General features: G+C 32.5%; 1 protein-coding gene across 1 annotated transcript; it reads left to right on the top strand.

The window, feature by feature from the left end:
- Positions 1–40: 40 nt before the first annotated feature.
- Positions 41–21,589, top strand: LOC118191543 (small ribosomal subunit protein uS8). The gene is made up of 4 exons (XM_035362339.2): positions 41–198; positions 561–703; positions 19,651–19,816; positions 21,460–21,589. The coding sequence occupies exons 2-4, from the start codon at positions 571–573 to the stop codon at positions 21,551–21,553; spliced, it is 393 nt and encodes a 130-aa protein (XP_035218230.1). The 5' UTR covers positions 41–198; positions 561–570; the 3' UTR covers positions 21,554–21,589.
- The last annotated feature ends 304 nt before the right edge of the window (positions 21,590–21,893 follow it).

Raw genomic sequence — 21,893 nt, 5'->3', positions numbered from 1 at the left:
AAATAAAAAACGCTTTGCTCTAGATCCATGTAAGAAATCGATGGTTTTCAACGATAACATAGGATAAACTGTCGCTTATGTTGGCAATGTGAGAATTTTGAGGTGCGCTGTCTCTGGTCCTGAATGAAATTTCAGGGAATCTTTTAACATCATATTTTGAGAACAAATATATATCTTTATATTTGGTACAAATCATAGGTATGTATATTTTCATTTGTTGATGTGCTTAGTTCTTACTTTTCTAATTCATAAAAGTCTGCTTGTTAGTTTGAGTTAGCTATAAGTATGTCAATGCAATACTCCATTCTAATCGGGATCATAAATAATTAGAGGATATGTTTAATTGCAGATTGTTTTCTACCAATAAAAAAAATAAAATGCATATATATGAATATTAAAATTTAATGAATTAAATTTTGCTCACAGTATTCTTTCGTATAAGAAACCTGTATCCATATGCCGTGTTGTTGAAAAATTTCATTTTAAAATATTAATATCCGAAGTATATAAAGGAAACTAAAACATTTCTTAATGTTGATGTAAGTCGTTTCTTTTTGCAGATTGTCCAGAATGGTTCGAATGAATGTCCTTGCAGACACTCTTAAGTCGATAAACAACGCTGAAAAACGAGGAAAACGTCAAGTTCTAATTCGACCATGTTCAAAAGTAATTATCAAGTTTTTAACAGTGATGATGAAACATGGTAAGTTCAGCTTCCCGAAAGTTGTCCACTGTATATTTTAAATTTGGTAGTATAATCTGTTATTCATTTTTAGATATGTAATGTTCATTATTAGCTGTATTTTTGAAATGAGACATTAGAATTTTAACTTAGAGTAAGAACTTTTCTGAGAAATGAAAAAAATATATAAATTGATTTATCACAATAAATTTTAGTCTTCACTTGGTTAGGCTTAAATTTGATAAGTTTCCTTAGAGGTGTAACAAAGAAAAATATTGTGTTCAGAAGTGAAGTATTTACCTTCACAAAACTAACAATCTTACCAATATATATATATATATATATATGGCTAGCATATTTAACATAGTAAAATAAATATGTTAGCCATATTTTAGAAATATTTATATATATCACACATAGTAACAATATATGTATTGTAAAATTTGATAGCTATTTGTATGATTTATATTTTGAAAATTAAACTAAGCTATGTATTGCAAGCAAATTGTATTTGAGAGGTCAAAGGGCATCAACTAGCTCAAAAGTTGCAGTTCTTGAAGCTTGGCTTCCCTTTGGCACCTTATGCTCTAACTCAAATATAATGTTATTTACATGTTAAACCACAAGGACACATTCCTTCCAATTCAGGGGGAACGTCGGTCTGAAAACCAAACCCTTGCACTAAAAGTGCTTAAGAATTCTTTAGGATGTATTTGATGACAAATTTGCCTAGGAAATAATAACTTCAAGATTTCTTATTATAATGATTTAAAAGATCAGCTAATAGGTCGATATTGCTGATTTTTATCTTCTTGAGCATAATGTTTCTGGCGCTGTCGTGCTTTCGAGTTGTAGTTTGGCAGGTGCCCCTTGGCAATTTTTGGTGGTACACGGATACTGAGTTTGTGCGTTTCTTATTATTTTGTCTTTGTGTAGCAGTAATTTTTGTAACAAAAATTGCCGCTGCACGAAGAAAAAAACACAAGAATTGCACAAACTTGGCATTTCAAAAATACCCTTGACTTTGTCCATGTACACATCAATCTATTTTCACTTAAGAAGTCAAAGGAGCACCCTATTCTACAATAGAAGCAAACAAAAAATACATAATTTGCATCTAAGCACTACACTCAGCAAATATCCACTTACCTTATTTAGAAATTTCCAAGTCCTTCAAACGTTGGCACACAAAATTCCTTAACAACATCCAAAAAGTTATGTGAACTAGAATCTGTATATAGGCATTGCCGCATAAATTCACAAAAATATCATCTGACTTTCAACCATATGCATTTCCTTCCTACAAACAGAACACTTATAATGGCTACTAAATAAACCTTCGTTTACACACCAGCCAATTAATGCACTTTTCTCCTTTCGTTCCAAATCGTACAGAAATTCAAATTAATCTTGCAACATTCAGCCATTCGATCGTCTAAACAACAAAACAAGCAATGTACTTCCTAACCAGCACATACCACAAGTCCTTACAAATCTTTTTGCTGTCATTCAAAATTTACGGCAACACTCGATCGATTACGTCACAATAGGATTTCCATAACATTCAACTAATCAGGTTACCATAAATGAAACGCCGTCATGATAATATACAGAGCACCCTTCCTTCTATTCTAAGCATAAATGTGGGGAAAGGCAACGACCATAGTTGATAACACACATTTATTACTACAAATATAGATTACATTAGGATTACAATTAATGAAAATGGTATACGAGCGATCGAGCGACCTCTGCTCCGCTCGCCAGCTAATCCTCGTCTTCTCCCAAAGGCGGGAAACACATGCTGACGCAATGCATACGTCACAGTAGGGGATTAGGGAATATCATGACATAACGTTTTCCACATTCGGCCATCATGACCGGACAGGCGACCTCGCCTGAAGCCACATAGTATATCATCAAATTAAAAAAAAATTATTATAGCATAGTAACATAGGTATGGAAAAAATAATCTAAATACAAAGCTGAGTATACTTACACAAATGGAGCAAAAAAAATAGATTAAACACACCACAGCAGTTAACTAAAAATAAAAAGAACATTAGTATGACAAAATGAATTAAAAAGTTGATATGAGGAAAAAAAATTATTAGAAAGTTCTCAGGTGTCATCTGTCCAAACACAGGAGGACCTATAATGCTGACAGTTTAATAAAAATTAAGTGATACGTTCAATATTGTTGGACCAGGGTTTCACGTATTCAGCACAAGTAGATGTTTTGGATGGTCCGTCGAAAAATGCACACTTTTCCACATCATATGTGTCATTTTGTTTGAGCCTGGTGACTTTATAAGGTCCGAGAAATTTCTGTTTGAGTTTTAGACCAGGGCCAAACTGAGTTCGTTTGATAGCCACGAGGTCATGCAGTTGAAATTTTTGTGCCTGTTTTCGTCGCAAATTATAAGTACGGTGATTTTCGTCTTGCACTTTAGAGATTTGCTGTTTTGCGTCCTTACGGAGATCGTCACGTTTCTGAATGAATGCAGATTTGATCTCCTCGTCGATTAGAGCAGCGATGTTTATGTCGTTTTGCGATTTCATTTTAGTCCCAAAGAGAAGTTCAAAGGGAGTAGAATTGATGCTACGTTGAAAAGTTGAATTAATAATTTGTTGCATGGCGGTACCATTGCTCAGGGTTGATTATGGAGAGTTTAAAAAGGACAGCAATAATAATGGAGTTCAAACGCTCAACTTGACCGTTCGATCGTGGGAGGCCAGCTGTAATAAGAACGTGCTTTATTCTCTGTGTGTCACAATAGTTTGCAAATGCAGTGGATTTGAATGCAGGGCCTCGATCAGAGATAATCCGTGAAGGATTTCCGAAGACTGATCTTTGAGATTCCAGCTGACTGATAACTTCATCTGCGTCTGTAGACTTTGTTGGATAAAGCCACACGAATTTAATAAACGAGTCTTATAACTGCCAAAATATGTTTGTATTTCTTTGATGTGGTGGCAAGGGGACCTAAGTGGTCGATATGGTACGTGTGCAAGGGTGCGTCGTCTTTGTCAATGGGGTGCAGAAGTCCGTCTTGCTTGCCACGCTTTCGATTATTGAGGATGCATGGGATGCAGTTATGGATACACCGCTCAATTTTTTCTTTCAAATTTGGGATAAAATATTCGTTGTTTAAAAGTTCTTGAGTGCGGATTACGGCGAAGTGGCCTCGTTCGTGAGCTGCTTTAATGACATTTGCCTGCATATCCTCAGGCACCACAAGTAAGTCAATGACGTTGACGTTTTTGTACAGGAGATTGTTCTTAACGAGAAAGTTATCATACGAAGGCGTTGTTTGAAGGAGTGCTTTAATAGCCGTAATATGCGTGTCGGTTTCTTGTGCTTTGCGAAATTGGAGGAGGACACTGTCTTGGATAGTCATGCAAGATAGACTGCGACTGAGGGCATCCACGTGAGCCATCTTTGAGCCGGTACGGTGCTCAATTTCGTAGTCAAAATCTTGGAGATATAAAACCCATCGGGCTATTCTTGAATTGAGTTCCTTTTGATTTAAAGTTTGTACAAAAGCGTTGCAGTCAGTGATAATTTTAAAACGTGAACCAAGGACGTAAATACGGAACTTTTTTAAAGCTTCAACAATTGCAAGGACTTCGAGTTCATAACTGGTGTATTCACGCTCATTGTCCGATGTTTTCTTTGACATGTAGTAGACAGGGTGAAAGCTGTTATCGTTCATAGATTTTTGTAGTAGGACTGCCCCCAAGCCATCAATGGATGCGTCGGTATGAATTTCGATAGGACTCTTTTGATTAAAAATACTTAAAACTGGTTGTTGAGAAAGCAAATATTTTAATCTGTAAAATGCGGCTTTCTGATCAGCATGAAATTGAAAGGGGGTGTTCTTACGAAGGAGATCACTAAGGGGTTTTGCAATGCTAGAATATGAGGGGATGAATTTCCTAAAAAATCCCGTGAGACCGAGAAAGCGTTGGACGTCTTTCGTACTCTTAGGTTCGGGGTAATTAATTACAGATTTTGTTTTCGAAGGGGAAGGGAAAAGTTTACCACCTTCAACGATATGTCCAAGAAATTCGATTTTTTTGTGAAGAAATTGACATTTACGAAAATTAACTTCTAGACCATATTCACTAGCAACTTTGAGTACTTGGTTCAGACGATGAATGGCCTCATTTTCATTTTTGGCGGGAATAACTACATCGTCCATGTAGGGTAAAACATAACCTTTGACAATTAAATCACGAAAAACATAATTTATAAAGCGCTGGAATACTGAAGGGCAATTTGAAAGACCAAATGGCATTCGAAGAAACTGGAATTGTCCATTGTGAGTTACAAAAGCTGTATATGGTTTACTTTCGTCCGCTACTGGCACATGAAAAAAGCCGTTACGTAGGTCAAGAGTACTAAAAATTTGCGCGTCTTGAAGTTTATCCAAAATGTCATCAATAAGAGGAAGAGGAAAATGATCCTTAATTAAAAGTCGATTAAGTTTCCTATAATCGATGCAAACACAAGGTGTACCGTCTTTTTTACGCACCACGAGAACTTGACTGGCATATGGAGATGAACAAGGTTCAATAATTTTAAGTTTCAACCATTCATTTATTTGTTTGTCAACAATTTCCCGTTCAACAAAAGGAAGGCGTCTAGGAGGGTGAAAAATCGGTTTATCATCGGATAGAGTGATATTAAGTTTAATATCTGTCGTCTTTGTTTTATTTGGGACATAAGAATTCAGCAAACGTTCTGCCGCAGCACGAGTTTCTTTGGAAACATTTGAACCAATATCAGAAGCTGGAACATCGTCATTAATTGCAAAAATGAAAGATTCAGGAGCAGTTTCAAAGCATTGCTCGGAAGGTTTTGAAAAATATATACCGTCTGGTGTAATAGTTAATTTAGCATTTTTAATTACGTCACATCCTACAATAAGAGAAAATTGCATAGAATGATTTGGAACAACTCTAATATTAGCCGGAAAGTCCTGATTATCAATGTTGATAATGGTTTGAAAATAGCCAATAATAGGAATTTTCGAGAATCCGAAACCAGTTAACACTCCAGAATTATTTGAAAGTGGTGGGGAACCAAGTTGAATCCATGTGTTTTCGTTCAGTAATGTGACCTCACTTCCTGTGTCAATTAATCCAGAAACTGTGCTATTGAGTATAACGACAGTTTTACACATATTACCGTGAGAGGTTTAACGACAGTTTTACACATATTACCGTGAGAGGTTTGTACTGTATTTACTTCGGCAGGTGGAATGGAAGTCTCATTTGATGTAGTGGGGCGGCAATCCATAGATTTATGTCCAAAACGACAACAAGTTAGACACTTTGGGCCAAGAGAACGATTAGGACAGGACCGTGAGAGGTGTCCGACCTCATTGCAGTTAAAACAAGTTTGTGGTTTTGTTTTAGATGGACCAGTATTATTAAATTTCGTGTCGTGTTGTTGGTCTGAATTTTTGCGTCCAGTACCACGTCTGGGGCCATTATTCGTATTTTTAAAATTTGATGGATGAGAGATATTTGTATGTCTAGTCGTAACTACAGATTCATAAGTGCGTAGCTTTTCCTTGAATTCAGAATATGATTTTGCACCGTAGAGAATAATTTTATCGGATGGGGTACCTAGTATTCCTTGAATGGTATACTAAATGACAGAAGCCTCGTCGATAACACCGTCACCACGATTCGCAATTTCGCGCATTGCGATAAAATATTGCAAAGAGCTTTCATTCGAGCGCATTTTTCTTCTTTCGAGTTGTTTATGAATTTCAATAGAAGTAATTTTATCGGAGAACTCATTAAGTAATACTGTTTTAAACATGTCGTGTGAATTGAGATTCTGTTGTGAAAACAAAAAAAGTTTTAGCAGTACCCACAACAAGTCTTTTCGCAAAAACTAATTTTTGCTGGTCGGTAAGATTTGGGAATAATAGAATAATTTTCAACGATATAGAGGATAATTGGAAATTATCCTCTATATCGTTGAAAAAAGCACGGACTGAATAGGAATCATTGCCTGAAAAGTTTCTGCAAGTGTTTGAAAGATCTCTCAAAATAAACCATAAATCATGACTCATCTCGTGAATCTCGGTGTTCGCCGTCATATAAACACCGGAGCGACTCGAATTCAAATGTATTACTTCCGCGTCAGAAGAAACAATGCGATTTGGGCTTGGTGCCGTAAAGGGTGGGAAAGGGGGAACAGAAGAACTTAGACCTACAGGTGTCGGTCCACTGTCGGTGTTTGAAATTGAATGATCGTCATCGGATAAAAAACTAACATCTAGGGAATTGTGAAAATCCGTCAGATTAGTGAGCGCATGAAAAATTTTTTCACATAAAACATCTTTATTAGTGGAAGCTTCCAAATGCAATAAATTCGCCACTGATATAAAATCTGATAAAGAAAAATCTTTTAATAGAAGTTCTTTATGTTTTGCCAAATTGAAACTGTCCGGGAACGCGGCAAAATTTCGCATTCCCTTTCGCGAAGAATGATCAAAATCGGAATATCCAAGCACGGTATTAAATAATTTAATAACTCGTGTTGTGCCATATTTAAGAGAATTCGCTATCAATGGGATATCACCTAATTTTAGGGCCATAGTTCTTTAAACAGTAAAATAGGACAATATGAATATGAAATAGGGTATGTATGAATGAGAATTAAACAGTATAAACACAGCTTAAAATCGTAATACTAATAAATTATGAACAAATTAGGGAAAAATGGGCCTACCTAACTTCGGGGCAGTCCTTATAATCCAATATATATCTTGGCCAATCCAATGTAATCCAAAATCGAATTTCGATTTAACGTCCAAAATCAGAAGAATGGACAAGTAGCATGTAACATCATTCACATATGTCGTCCAGGTTGAAGAATATTAAATCGTCATAAAGGCACGTCTTCATTCACATACGTCGTCTAGCTTGAAGAATATTAAATCGTCATAAAGGCACGTCTTCATTCACATACGTCGTCTAGCTTGAAAAAGAATATTAAATCGTCATAAAGGCACGTCTTGCCTTTGTTAGCTTTCTGAACGTCTTTAGTGATTGCTGGTGTCTAGGGTTCGATTATAACGCATGCACAAAAGGCACGGTCGAGCCCCCAAAATGTGGGGAAAGGCAACGACCATAGTTGATAACACACATTTATTACTATTTACAAATATAGATTACATTAGGATTACAATTAATGAAAATGGTATACAAGCGATCGAGCGACGTCTGCTCCGCTCGCCAGCTAATCCTCGTCTTCTCCCGAAGGCGGGAAACACATGCTGACGCAATGCATGCGTCACAGTAGGGGATTAGGGAATATCATGACATAACATTTCCCACATGTATATATATATACAGTCAAAAGTCGTTAATTCGGATGCCTATAATCCGGACCTCGACGCATGCGCGTAAGACTTTTACGGCTGTGAATATGCATGTGCGTAATACGTTTACGCTTGCGCATTTAATGTATAACGGACGGTATAAGCTAAGCTAAAGTTATCTGATTCAGTTAATGTTGCAGATTGCGTTGTTCCTGAATCTTCGAATTGGATCCGGCTTATTTTTTGCAGACTGTTAGGGCAATTTTATAAAAGTAAGCTTGAACTTTTGATTATGTCGAATAGAATTTCCGATATATATTTACTAATATGTAAAAGATCTACAAAGCGAAAGTATGTTTCGAAGTCCATTAACCCTTTGCGGCATGGTGGGTCAATATATGTCCCACCTAATTAATATTTATTTTCTCAGTTAGCAATTTCCGTTAGAAATTTTCTAATCTTTTAAAAATAATCTATTTTAGTTATTATTTTTCTCAGTAGATGTTACTACTATACCAGGGCTTAAGTTTATAAGCAAAAAATATTCAAAATAGGATCACAAAAGTGATATCCATGTATCTCGCATTTTTCAATATTTTAAAAATTTTGGTATACAATTTATGATATGTATGATTCTTTTTAATATTCAAAGGTATTTTATTTTCAAAAATCTTAATTGGATTCAATATTTTATAACATTAATTTTGCAGTTAAAATAAGTGGGTTAAAATTTGTCCCACCACACACTTGAATTTCCGCTCAATAGATGGCAGCACTCACGATTATTTTTTCTTTTCTTTTTTGCATCTTTTTTTTTTTTCGTGATTGCGCTCGCTTTTACATCCGTTGTATGCGCTGATGTGCTAAAATGTCTAGAAAAAAATTAACAACTCAGGAAGCTTTGGATCTTTTTGCTGAATTGCCATCCGATTGCAACTCAAATGCTTCAGATGTCAGTTCTGATTCAGATGAAATTGAAATCCAAGAAAGAATAACTGAGGTTGAAGTTACTGCTGAAGAAGAAAAGGAAGTAGTTATAATTTGTTTCGCTTTTTAAAGATAGACTCATCTATGCATGTGGCACTGTAAATATGGATCGGAAGTATCTACCCAAAAATTTAAAAGACAAATTTATGTCAAGAGAATATATAGACTTTTCAGTTAGCGATGATTCAATTTATTGCATAAAATGGAAGGATAAAAGATCCGTTTCTATCCTGTCTTGCTTGGAAAAAGCAACTGAAATGAAAGAAATTAATAGAAAAGAACTAAATGGAAAGACAAAAAAAAAAAAAAAGTACTGTGCCCAAACAGCATTATGTCATATATTAAGAATATGGGATATGTCGACTGATTGATCAACTGAAAGGACTATATGAAATAGACCACAAAAGCAAGAAATGGTGGCACGTGATTTTTTTTTATTTTACTTTTTAGATGCGAGTATAGTAAACGCATTATTCTATTTAAGTTTGTTCGCGAACCTGATCATGATGTAAAAACAATGAAAGATTTTCTTCTCTCAGTTATAAAAGGTCTAATGGCAATTGCAGGCAAGAAACAGCTGAAAGAAAACTGAAATCCCCAGTTCAAATAAAAACTAAAAACTCTTTCGTACAACCAGAAAAGAGACTAAAAAATGTAAGTAAAACGCCAAAGAGAACGAGCAGGAGAAGATGTGCATATTGCAGCATATCGAAAGAAGAACGACGAACATTTTGGGTGTGTGAAACATGTGAATTGCCTCTATGCTTACAAAAGAATGAAAAAACATGTTTTTCAAAGTTTCATGAAAAATGACTTTTTTTCAATTTTAATCGTATATAAATGTTTTTGAATCAAGTGCCAATTTTAATATTTTATTTAGTATCATATGTACGAGTATCAAATTTTAATCTTAAAATAATATTCAAAAAAATATTTTCTTTTGTTCCTAAAATTTAAAAATATTAAATATATGTATGCAAAATGTGCATATGCAAAATGTGCATATGCAAAATTTTACAAGTCATGCATATATGCAATAAGTACAAAATGCATTTTAGTGTGTTTATTATGAATATTTTAGAATGCACGCTTTATTTTGTTTATTCATTCCACATAGGATTTTTTTTCCCTGCTATACACCAATATGCTGTAAGACGTGCTAGTTGCATGGTGGGACAAACGGTATCCCACCTTCCACCGTAAAAAATAAAAGCGTAGAATTTTTTTCAAGCCTTAAAGGCACTTAAGTAAGTCCATCTGACTTATTCTAAGGCATTTTTTTAAAGATTAAAATATATTTTAAATATGCGTGTCGCAAAGGGTTAAACAAAAAGTGGTATTGCTGCATAAAATGGATAAAGGCATATCCCTCGTTTCTCAAACCATTCCAAAATCTGTTTATCAATTTCACGCTGCTCTGCGGCCCGGGGGGGGACGCTTTCAATGAATTGGAAGTTAATCTGTCAAGAATGTGCATAATGCCATTTTTGTGCAGTTATTTTTTTTTTTTTTTTTTTGGGTGAAAATAGGTCAACATGTACATGGATACCGCGTATGTGCAATTCTTAAGAACGTGTGAAGCAGTGACCGATTCTGCAATTTCGCACCTAATCTTCGTCATGATTAAGCACTTTTGTTCCATAAAAGTTCTGTCATAAGCGTAATTCATCTAGCAGATTCTTAGAAAAAATGTTGAGTTAAAAAAAATGCCTTTACCTCATGAAAACAAAATGGTGTCCAAAAAAAAAACTAGAAAGGGTTGGTCGCCAAGTTGCCATAATCTGAAGATTCATCGTTACAACTGTTCAGTTTGTACGAAGGAAATGCGTGTGGTCGAATGTAAAGATTGTTCAGATAGCTTTGTGGCAAGAAAGATTCATGTAAGATATGCCACCAACAGACTGGCACTGCAGGGAATATTTTTTACTCTTATTTTTATGAATTTATGTGGTCACAGCAGTTTGTACAGATTATTTTAAAGTTTTTAGATGCTGTTAAAGAATTTTATGTGCCACAGATTGAAGACACAAAAATTTTTAAATGTGGTATGTCGATATTTCCTTTTTGTAGTATGTATGTGCGATAACATGTATTTCCTTTTTTATGTTATTTCATTGTGCGATTTTAAAATGCAGTTTATTGAGCTTCGACTAGCTACAAATTTTGATCAATTTGGTAATGGTGATGAGTAACTTTGTTTTAACACTATATGATGTCATCATTCACCTGATTTTATTTAAGTGAAAATAGATCAATGTGTGCAGGGAAACAGAGTCTGTGTAATTCTTGGATTTGTTACTTTCGTTTTGTGTAGCACATCTTGAAATTGTGTCTTGCTGGCCAACTGCCAAAGTGCACCTTGAAATATATTTTTACCGATATTTGCATTATTAAAGAAAGCAAAATATTTTAAATTATAAGCTAATATATGCCAAGTAGCAAAGCTTCTGATGACAGGGCAAAGCCGGTCATAATGCTCAGGGGGTTAAAATGAGTATCTTCATTGCACAATTTCATACTTACAAAACTATGATTTAAAATCCATTGTCACATAAATGAAATCAATAGATAGTCTCATTTAAATAGAAACTTAATTGTTACTATCTGATTACATAAATACTTTTTTTAGTAATAAATTATATTCTGCTCAGACTTTTTATTTTATTTATATATATGTGTGTGTGTGTGTGTTTATGTATTGCACAAAAAAATTTCAGTTTAAATATGACATATTAATTTTTATTAAGTCTTGCTTCTCAGAACTGAACTTTCTTGCATGTAACTCATAACAAGAACCATATTTATTATTCAGTGCTTTGGCACTGATATGTAGCTCATCAGCAGCCAAACAGTTGAGCAACTGATGTCTGGTAATTTGGTTAGCCAAGCAGATGGACTAGTTGCATGATTCTTTTCATGGTAGTCCCAAAATGTAACATGGATTCAAACCAATTTCGCTCAGTCAGACCTCGAAGGCATCCTTTTTCTTAGCCAGATATCTCTCCCATGCTTTGTCAAAATTTAAACAAACCAAACCCAACTGATGTATGCTGCTAAAAGTTTTATTTTAAAGTCCACATTTAATAACATTATAAAAATTGTGAATATGGTCAAAGGTAGATCATTTCAAGCACATATATTAATTGCTTATATTTATTATGTGACTATTTTATCATTAATTATTAATATATTTATGGACACAATTTCTTTCTTGATTTTACTGTTCAATTATCTTTTGATTTTAATTTCACTTTTAAATTTTCACTCCATAGTTTTATCAAAGTATCAGTGAATAATTTAGTCACAATTTCACCCTGTCAAATTTGACAGTGTAGTTCACAAATGCAACATAAGAACTATGTCAAATATCAAGTCACTAAAAATACACGGATTAGGTATTCTCATGCCATCTGTTTTGTTTATTTCATGCTTATGACTGCATAAGAAAACTTACCTGAAAAAAGTGTTGTCACAAGCAGTAGCATTGAGATGTTTGTTCACATATAAATGAGAAGCACAGCACTAGCACTGTAAATGTTAAAGTATCCTAGGTTTTAAAAACCTTCGTTGCATGTAATGGAAAATTAATTACTTTATCATTTTAAGTATAAGAAGGGTTTGTGTGTTTATTTAATTCAATATGAAAAAAGGCATGCTTTTGTGTATATTTTCTAGAATAAATAGGTTCATATTTTGGGGGTGCTCAGATAATTGGCGAGGTTCGTGAAAACGCGTTTGCCAACTTGGGCGATAGGCACCAAACAGTGTAAAGAGTGTTTAGTATGCTAGCCCATATGTTAACTAAAATAGGGAAAAGGAAAGGGATATTTTCTTTCTATATGATTGATACTTCGCTTTGGGTGTAGTGACTTTACAGATAAATCTGTGCTGATGATCGCATGACTTTGTCAGTAGACATTTTGTATTCGCTGTTTAATTATTCTGTAAAGAAATTAATTACACTTGTAATTAGAATAAGATCATTTTATTTTTATACAAGAAAATTACAAAATATGCTCCTTTTCCATACTAATGGCTCACATTATCCCATACTAAATAAATTAATTGCACTTCTGATCAGAATAAAATTTTATTTTTAGAGAATAAAATATGCTTTTTTTTCTAACTTATTGCTCGTATTTCGAGATAATTTCTAATTAGAATGAAAATTTTTTAATTAGCTACTTAATATTTAAATATATGGTTGTCTGGCCATAACAAATAGAAATTAATTTCTAAATTAATTATATTTCTTATACGAATATATATGTAGTTTTTTAATTTATGGAAGTCATTTGTTTAATCTAGCGAAATGCCTTTTTTTCTAATTATGTCCATGTATAAATACGATTAAGATTGTTTAGAATATCAAAAGCACTCCTGGGCTGTTTGCTTAAGGAGAGGGAAATCTGTTAGCCATGCCTTGACTTCGAGACGAACTACCAGTGTGCAACAGTTTTACCTTCAGCCGCTGAAAGACACCCTCTATCATAAAAGCAATTTTTTAAACCCTCATAATTAAATTTATATTCAAATATAATTATTAAAAATGCAATAAAATGTTAATAAGTTAGTATAAAATATTAAAGAAATATTAATCTGCTGTTTTTCTATGTCAAGCATATTTCACTGATTTCTTTATATACAAGATTTGTGGATTAAAAGTTGGGTATATCAGTAAAAAATCTAAACCATTATCCAAAACATGAGCATTTGGTTGATCTTTAGATTATGGTAACTTGGCGATTTTTTGGCGAAAATTTGGCAACCAACTCTCCTACAGCAACCCTCTATTTTTTGTCTTCACAAAGTAAAGACATGTTTCTTTTCTTTTTATCTACTGAACACTTATGCTAGAAATTTTATCTAACAAAACTGCTTAATCATGACAAATATTCACTGCAAAATTGGGAAAAAGTGCACAATACCATACTCCTTACGCATTTTTCAAAATAACACATACACATAAACCATGTACACGTCGACTTATTTTTACTTAAAAAAAATCCCAGAATTACACAAAAATGGCATTGCGCACAACCTTCACTATATCCATGTATACTGCTTTTTTCTCATAAATTAGAAAAATTTCACGAAAATACATGACAATTTTCTGAATCTTTAAACCCGGTAAAAAGAACATATATGAAATTACCTGATCGCAAAAAAGTATTTACCCTTTCCAAATATGAACATTTCCACATATAAAATAAATAAAATATCCAAAAACTTTTACCTCTAAATCATCTATTATATTATAAACGTCACCAACGAATTCATACCACAAGCATTACAAATACTTAGTGTCAAATATTTAAATTATTTCCATGCACGTTTACTTCAACTAAAACGTATACCAAATTCCTACAAACATAAAATTCACAAAATATATCACTAAACCATGTACACGTCGACTTATTTTTACTTAAAAAAAAATCCCAGAATTGCACAAAAATGGCATTGAGCACACTCTTCACCATATCCATGTACACTCCTTTTTTCTCATAAATTAGAAAAATTTCACAAAAATGCATGACAATTTTCTGAATCTTTAAACCCGTTAAAAAGAACATATATGAAATTACCTAATAACGAAAAAGTATATACCCTTTCCAAATATGAACATTTCCACATATAAAATAAATAAAATATCCGAAAACTTTTACCTCTAAATTATCTATTATATTATAAACGTCACCAACGAATTCATACCACAAACATTACAAATACTTAGTGTCAAATATTTAAATTATTTCCATGCACGTTTACTTCAACTAAAACGTATACCAAATTCCTACAAACATAAAATTCACAAAATAACTATCATTTAATTCAAATATAATTAAATTCAATAACACTACTTAAAATATAAATAAGCACATACATTAAATTAATAAACATTAGCTGACAATCCTAATTACTTAAACTAAATCATTGCTAATAACAATTTTCCCAATAATACCAGATTACTTTACTTCCACCTTACATTTAGAACAATGCATAAAAATAATATCATCAAATAATTAAAAATACTAACTTACCTAATCTTCTTCAGAATCTTGATTACGTGTCCGATAAACTTTTCTTATTTCCTCCGCTACATAAAAAGCAAGCGTATGTGCGCCTGTTTCAGGATCTTTAAAATCATACTTATAGTTCACAGCAAGGTACCAGGTAAAATAAATAACTTAATAAAACATCTTTACTTCTATCTCGCACAACCTTAAAGAAACACTTATTACTACCCCTTTCAATGCCACTAAATACCCATTTCGAATTCACTTTAGTTAGGGCCATGGGATCCAAAAATTAATGAACACTGTTTCACACAACACAGAATAAAGCCAAATACAAAATTTCCAGATTTTTTCCCGATTTCCCCCCTTTTCCGATTAAAGAACCGTAATTCGTCCATTAATATCACATGACATATCCCATGATCTCTCATTTCCCTCACACAAAATAATGCGTAATCGGAACTGAGTACTGCTCACATTATTACCAAAGTCCCAGGTAGTAACCTTTATTGCCTCCAAACTCATGTTCATGTTTAATAGAAATGAATGCAAGATAAACTGATACTTGTAAGTACAAACGAGTAAGTAAACACATAACAAATAAGTAAAACAGAAATCTTTGCAACAAATGCATATTTGAAATACATTCTCCAACCACATAAAATTGTTTCGGGAGCCACCGGTTTGAAACCACTGTTATAGACAGTGTTCAGATTGCACAAAAATAGTATTTTAGGATTTAACTTTTCATGGAATAAATACAGACAATTTCAAATAATTACCTATTTGATAGGTCTCTTTGTGAAATTTAAACAATTGCATAATGTCGTTTAAAAGCCATAGAAGCGCTTGTTACAAATTTTGTTTCCCTGCAGTTATGCAATTCAGTATTGCATTTCTTTGCTTACCTACATAAAAACTGTTTCCGCACTTAAACGAGGAAAAAAATAAAAATTAGTCTTATTAATCAAAGTTATGTACATAAAAGAATCCGGAATGTAAAATATAAACCTGACTTAATGATTGAATAGCCTGGAATACATTTTGAGAATGGAATATTATTGTGGAAATACATGCATATTTTATTATTTTAAAATTTCATCATTAACTATATAATGTGTAATGCATTTTCGTGATCATTACTGCATTTATATAAAGAACATGTTTTCAAACATACAAAACCATTATTACGAATGATTGTTCAAATTAATGGTAATTAAAAAATCTGATGTGTACACTACATGACTTGCTTGTACTGAATATTAAATTATATTCATTTTTTCTTGCATTAAACTTATCCGATTGAATTAAATCTACTTCGTCGATAGTGCATAAAACACAATAGAATAAATGCACGCTTTAAATTCACTATATTTATTTACTATAGCGACACTTCGGCGCTAAATTCACTCAGAGTGCACAAAAATCATGTCACCTGAAGAATTACCACATGTTCCATTCAAATACTGTAATAAATCCAAAACGATATATAAAAGAAATTAAACAAATAAAAAAGAAACATTAAATTATACGGTACAAAGTCCGTAATTCAGGCGTCCATTATCCGGAATGATCTATAATCTGGACCTTAAAGCCACAAACTCTTTTTTGCTCTTTATTTCATAAATTTCATATTTTTAGTTGTATAATTTCTGCATGCCATCTTACCAGATTTAAATTGATGATCTATGATCCGGAATTGCCATGGAGATAGGAAAGGAAGGAGGGGCCAGTCGGCACTAGAAGTGAAGCACTACTTTGAAGCTTGGGTCACCAGATGGGGTGTTCTTTGTTTACATTCAGAAGCTCGCTTGACACGGTTCTGATAATATTTCGACACACGGCAGTTCCATACAAATCGAAAAAGGGACACTTTCGCATGAAAGAAACAGTCATAGTGTGATGGATAATAGCAATTTGTATAGTTTAGTGACATTTACGCAAAAATCACATCTTAGTTATTTTTCGATAACTAACAACAGTGCGATTTTGATTATGAATTTGTTTTATAAAATTCTAAGCTGTTGAACTACAAAAATATAGATTTTAAGAAAAATGTTATGCTTAAAGAATAAAAAATACCTTACGGTGCATTTAAAATTGTATACGTCTTTCGATACCCTTGATAGAGTATTCGCTACTTTTATTTTATTTTCCAAATGCCAAAATGTTTTAAATAAAACAAATTTTTTTCACATCCATATATTATTGTTGCATATTATTGCAAAAAGCATGTATCTGCCTTTGACAAAATACATAAATATTCATTAAATTATTTATAAAAGTATTTGAAATGAAGAATTTATTCACTTATAAACAACTGTGAAAGTACTGTGAAGAAATCTAATTATTAAATGTATCTAATTTATAATGATTATAAATGTTACTTAAATATATAATAACCTTAATATTGAATCGTAAACATAAATTGAAATCCTGTTGACAAATACGTTATAAAACTATTTAAGCAAGAATTGTTCGTATTGGAAAGCAATCTGTTAAAATGTATTGTAAAGCAAATGCTATGAGATGCGCACTTAAGAAAGTAATAAAGAATTTTGGAATATGTATTGTTGAAATGAAGGGTAATAAAAAATCTGATAACTATAATTAAAAGAATTATTCCCCTTACATTTTATAATAACTCAGTTACAAGTTTTAAATAATAATTTTAAAAAATCCTTAATTTACTTTCAGAAACGTTCAGAGAAAGTTAAGTACTATTTAAAGTATTTCGCCAATTCCTAATAATTCTCTAATTTAAAATGAACTGAATAGAGCATTAATTATAAATTGACTTACATTTTTCGATTTAAAAGATGCTTCAGAAGCCAAAAAATCATGTCATATTTAAGAAAGTATTTTAGGAAGAAGCTCTATAAATAGAAAAGAAATAATGCATAATTTTAATATTAATAATACAATAAACTTTGATCTTAATTTTTGTACCTTAACCGAATAAAATCGAATCACCTTAATTTTTTTTTATGTAATTAATGAAAACTTGTGAAAATATTTCATTCAAATTAAACCATGCTGAGAAAACTGTCCTGTGAAAAGTATAGCCTTTAATTCTGTTCAGAATGAAATGTTGTTTAAAAATATGTTGTTTTCATATACTTAGGACTCTGAAGTGTTGTAGAAAAAGAAAATATATACATTTATATGTATATTTACGACGTAATTACAAAATATTTAGATCCGAACGCGTCAAATCCCATTGAACTCAATGATAAATGACCCAATGTTTTGGTCCCCCGGTAGGGATCGCTGGTGCTTCAGAGCAGGGTACGGGAGAAACTTGTTTAGGGCAACTCCATCTTACTTCCTACTTCCATGGGAATTGCCGAGGTCTTGACAAGTACGGATTACAGACTTTGTACTGTAGTTTTCTATTTTATTGACATATTAATAAGTAAATTAAGGGAGGAGGACGGATGTGATATTTATTGACCATTATTTATTAAGCTGCTTCATTTAGTTACAATTTAGGTAAACAGCAAGAACTCCCAAAATTGATGCCGTGAAGAAGTGAGCTGGAAAAGGAGCAATTATTAATCAAGGAATGTAATGGGGAAGTACATATTTGATGATATAGAGGTTGTTAGAATTAAGAACTTTTTTGGGAGATTAGATTGCTTTAATGTTTCACCAACAGAAAGACTGTGGAATTGGAAACACTTCTTTCTAACTGAATATAGCCACTAAAAAGCTACAATCTGAAGAATTAACAGGAGGCAAGAATGGAAAGTGAAGGAAAGAGAAACTAATTTGCTAGACAATGACATCATGCTAGGTTCTATTGGATGACAAACAAATCAAAAAAGTAAAGAAAGACATCTGTAAACTGAAAATGAATTTTGGACCTGGGGAAAGTGTCAGAAATCATTAAGTGGTGGCCGTTGCTGTATAACATTTATGGTGCAGGAGAATGAGAGGTAAAATAATATTTACAATACAGTACATATTGTTGAAGAGATGAAAATAGTCCGTAAATCTGTAGGATTATCTTATTCTAATTACAAGTGTCTGTAAGTCTGTAGAAGTGTCCAGAAAGATAGTCTCAAATCCCAGACCACATGTGCATCACTAGTCCTAAATGTACAACATTCGTTATGAAAGTGGTGTAACTTCACTCTTTGTAATCAAGAGTTGAAAACTACTTTTAAATTGCTTAGTTTTTAATAAACAGAATTTAAAATTTAAATTTAAATTAAAAATTAAATAGCTTATAGCTTTGCCAAATAATAACAAACTGATGTGCAAAAAATAAAAATTATATCGGAAATCTGTGTAGTGTTGAATGTTGCCATGCTCTTTTTTATACTCGCTATATTATTTCTTTAAACATAATGCGCATGGCAACAAATGAAAAGGTATTTTGAGTTGCTTTTGAATTTTATCATAATTTCTATTTTATATGTGTCTGCAGTTTTTTTTTTTTTTTTTTTTTTTTTTTTTTCCCTGCCTAGCCTTTTCGCTGAAAGTTATGTGGTACTAGTGATCAGGCTTCCAGCTACATTTCAAAGCTTAATCCTAATGGATTATGTAAAAACTTATTGTCAAGATTCAGAAAAAAGTCTGCATGCATTATGCTTACATTAATTTATTGTTCTAGGTTACATAGGAGAATTTGAAATTGTAGATGACCACAGAGCAGGAAAAATAGTTGTGAATTTAACTGGGCGACTAAATAAATGTGGTGTTATCAGTCCACGCTTTGATGTACAGCTAAGAGATTTAGAGAAATGGATGAGAAATCTTTTGCCTTCCAGACAGTTTGGGTAAGAATATTATAATTTATTAAATAATTTTTGTGTTACCTTAAAACTATGCTTTTATTATATAATTTTGTATGTTATGTTTAAAATTTAGCCTTACAAAAATTTATCACAATGTCACTTGTGTTCGTTCTGACCAGTAAGTTATAGCAACAATTCAGTTGTTAAAGCCAGGTTTGTGAATTTTGAAAGTTATAGGCATATTTTAGTGTATGTTTAGTCATTCTTAGCAAGGAGAGAGAAAAACAGAGAAACATGTTTTTAAAAAAAAAACCGCGTTTTGTTCACTAAAAAAACAAAGTTCATGAAAAACCTAAATTTTTATGGCAATTCAATACCCTGGACCGAGCAAGTCCCTTATCTTAGGGTGACTCTTAAGTAAAACACTTTCTTGGACCCCTTACATCACATCTGTTCTACAGAAGTTTTGAGCTCGTAAAGCTAGACTCTTCCCCATAATTGCTTGAAACAGTATTTTATCTATAGCTAACAAGTTACTAATTTATAAATCCATTACTCTTTTATGCATGCCCTGTATAGGCTTATTCAAATAGAAATTGCAGAATGCTGCTTCAAACCACCCAAAACTGTATCCAAAGGCTGATAAATAATTCACAATGGTATATTAGGAACCAGAGAATACATGAAGAATTAAGAGTCAGTTTTACTCAGAACCTATTATTATAAGATTTCTAAGAGATTTCACGAAAAACAGAAAACAATTGATAACCCTGCCATCAAAATAGCCACATATGATCCTAATGATTTTTCTAGTATTATTAACAAACCACTAGCTAAACCCCTGGATAATGTAATCCCCCTGCAGTTATTCTGTCTTAACTAATGTTTATATCTGTTAATTATGCTACTAATGCTTATATGTGTTCATTAAATTTATTGTCATTATGCATTTAATATGTACACTGTAAAAAAAGGGGACAGTTCTATATTTTCCGTTCTACTGGGCCGAATGACTAAATTCAACTTGCATTTTTCATGCCTCGAAAGCGCGACTTAGGATATGTATTAGATTTATATATAGCATTGTTCTAATATAAATTTAACAAACATTATCTATTTGTAAAAAGCAAATTAAAGTTAATGAAATTGAATTACAAATAAATTATCAATTATTACTGCGAACAAACCTATAGTATCATTTAAATTCCGAGAGCATATGTAAATCAAGTACAAGTATCAAATATGCTCTATTGGATTAAAATGCAGCGACTTGGTTGGCCAGGACATTAACTGGAATTCATCCTGATGGCTCCACATCCACCAGATTTCATTGAAAAATGTGGGGATGGTCATGTTTTGGCTTTTCAATGTATGTTCGTTGTAGACCTACATAGTAGTCAATGAGCATGATGAAGGCCTACAATGAAATAATAGGCCTTTATTATGATGGGCTGGAAACTTAATTCATATTTGTGTATCCATCCTACATATTTGTATATCTTGAATGGTTCCATGTTTTCTCTATTTTATGATAAAAATTGTCTGCCAAAAATAAATGTTTTCAATAAATTTTATCCCTGTAGGTTTAATATTTAATTTATGAAATGCTGATTTTTGACTTGCTATATTCTATAACTATTTTTGAGTATATTACTAGAAATAAGGAAATTGTTTTCTGTGTTTAGGTATCTTGTTTTAACCACATCAGGAGGCATTATGGACCATGAAGAAGCAAGAAGGAAGCATCTTGGTGGGAAAATCTTGGGATTTTTCTTTTAGTGTATCATCAGTAAAAAAAATAAAGTTAAAAAAATACTCTTGTGTAATTTTTTTTAATTCTGTTTAGTAGTCAAAGTGTTGTACAGGCATGGGTGATCGATGGAAAATTTAACATCCCACTGACAGATATCCAGAGGTTTTACCTGTTAAAAAGAAGCTCGCTCAAGAGACAGATCTCATTTAAAAAGACCAATCTAAGACGACATTTCCATCAGCATTTTTCCTTACCAACTTTTAGTATAAACTACTGCATTATTGTAAATAATTCATCAGGGTTTAGACAGTTTTCAGAAAACAAAAAATGTTATTTGAAGAATGATATACAGAAATGTGCATTGGG

The sequence above is a fragment of the Stegodyphus dumicola genome, chromosome 5, assembly GCF_044657685.1.
Source record: "Stegodyphus dumicola isolate Sdum_Otavi_A_Nest chromosome 5, ASM4465768v1".
Taxonomy (NCBI): Eukaryota; Metazoa; Arthropoda; class Arachnida; order Araneae; family Eresidae; genus Stegodyphus; species Stegodyphus dumicola.
The sequence above is the reverse complement of the archived record's forward strand: the minus strand, read 5'-3'. Positions and strand labels throughout refer to the sequence as shown.

Bases quoted from the DNA above. Each gene is read 5' to 3' on its own strand.
- LOC118191543 (XM_035362339.2), top strand. From the start codon at position 571: ATGGTTCGAATGAATGTCCTTGCAGACACTCTTAAGTCGATAAACAAC. The intron at 704-19,650 runs GTAAGTTCAGCT...TTATTGTTCTAG, and splicing joins AACAGTGATGATGAAACATG to GTTACATAGGAGAATTTGAA. The intron at 19,817-21,459 runs GTAAGAATATTA...TTCTGTGTTTAG, and splicing joins TTGCCTTCCAGACAGTTTGG to GTATCTTGTTTTAACCACAT.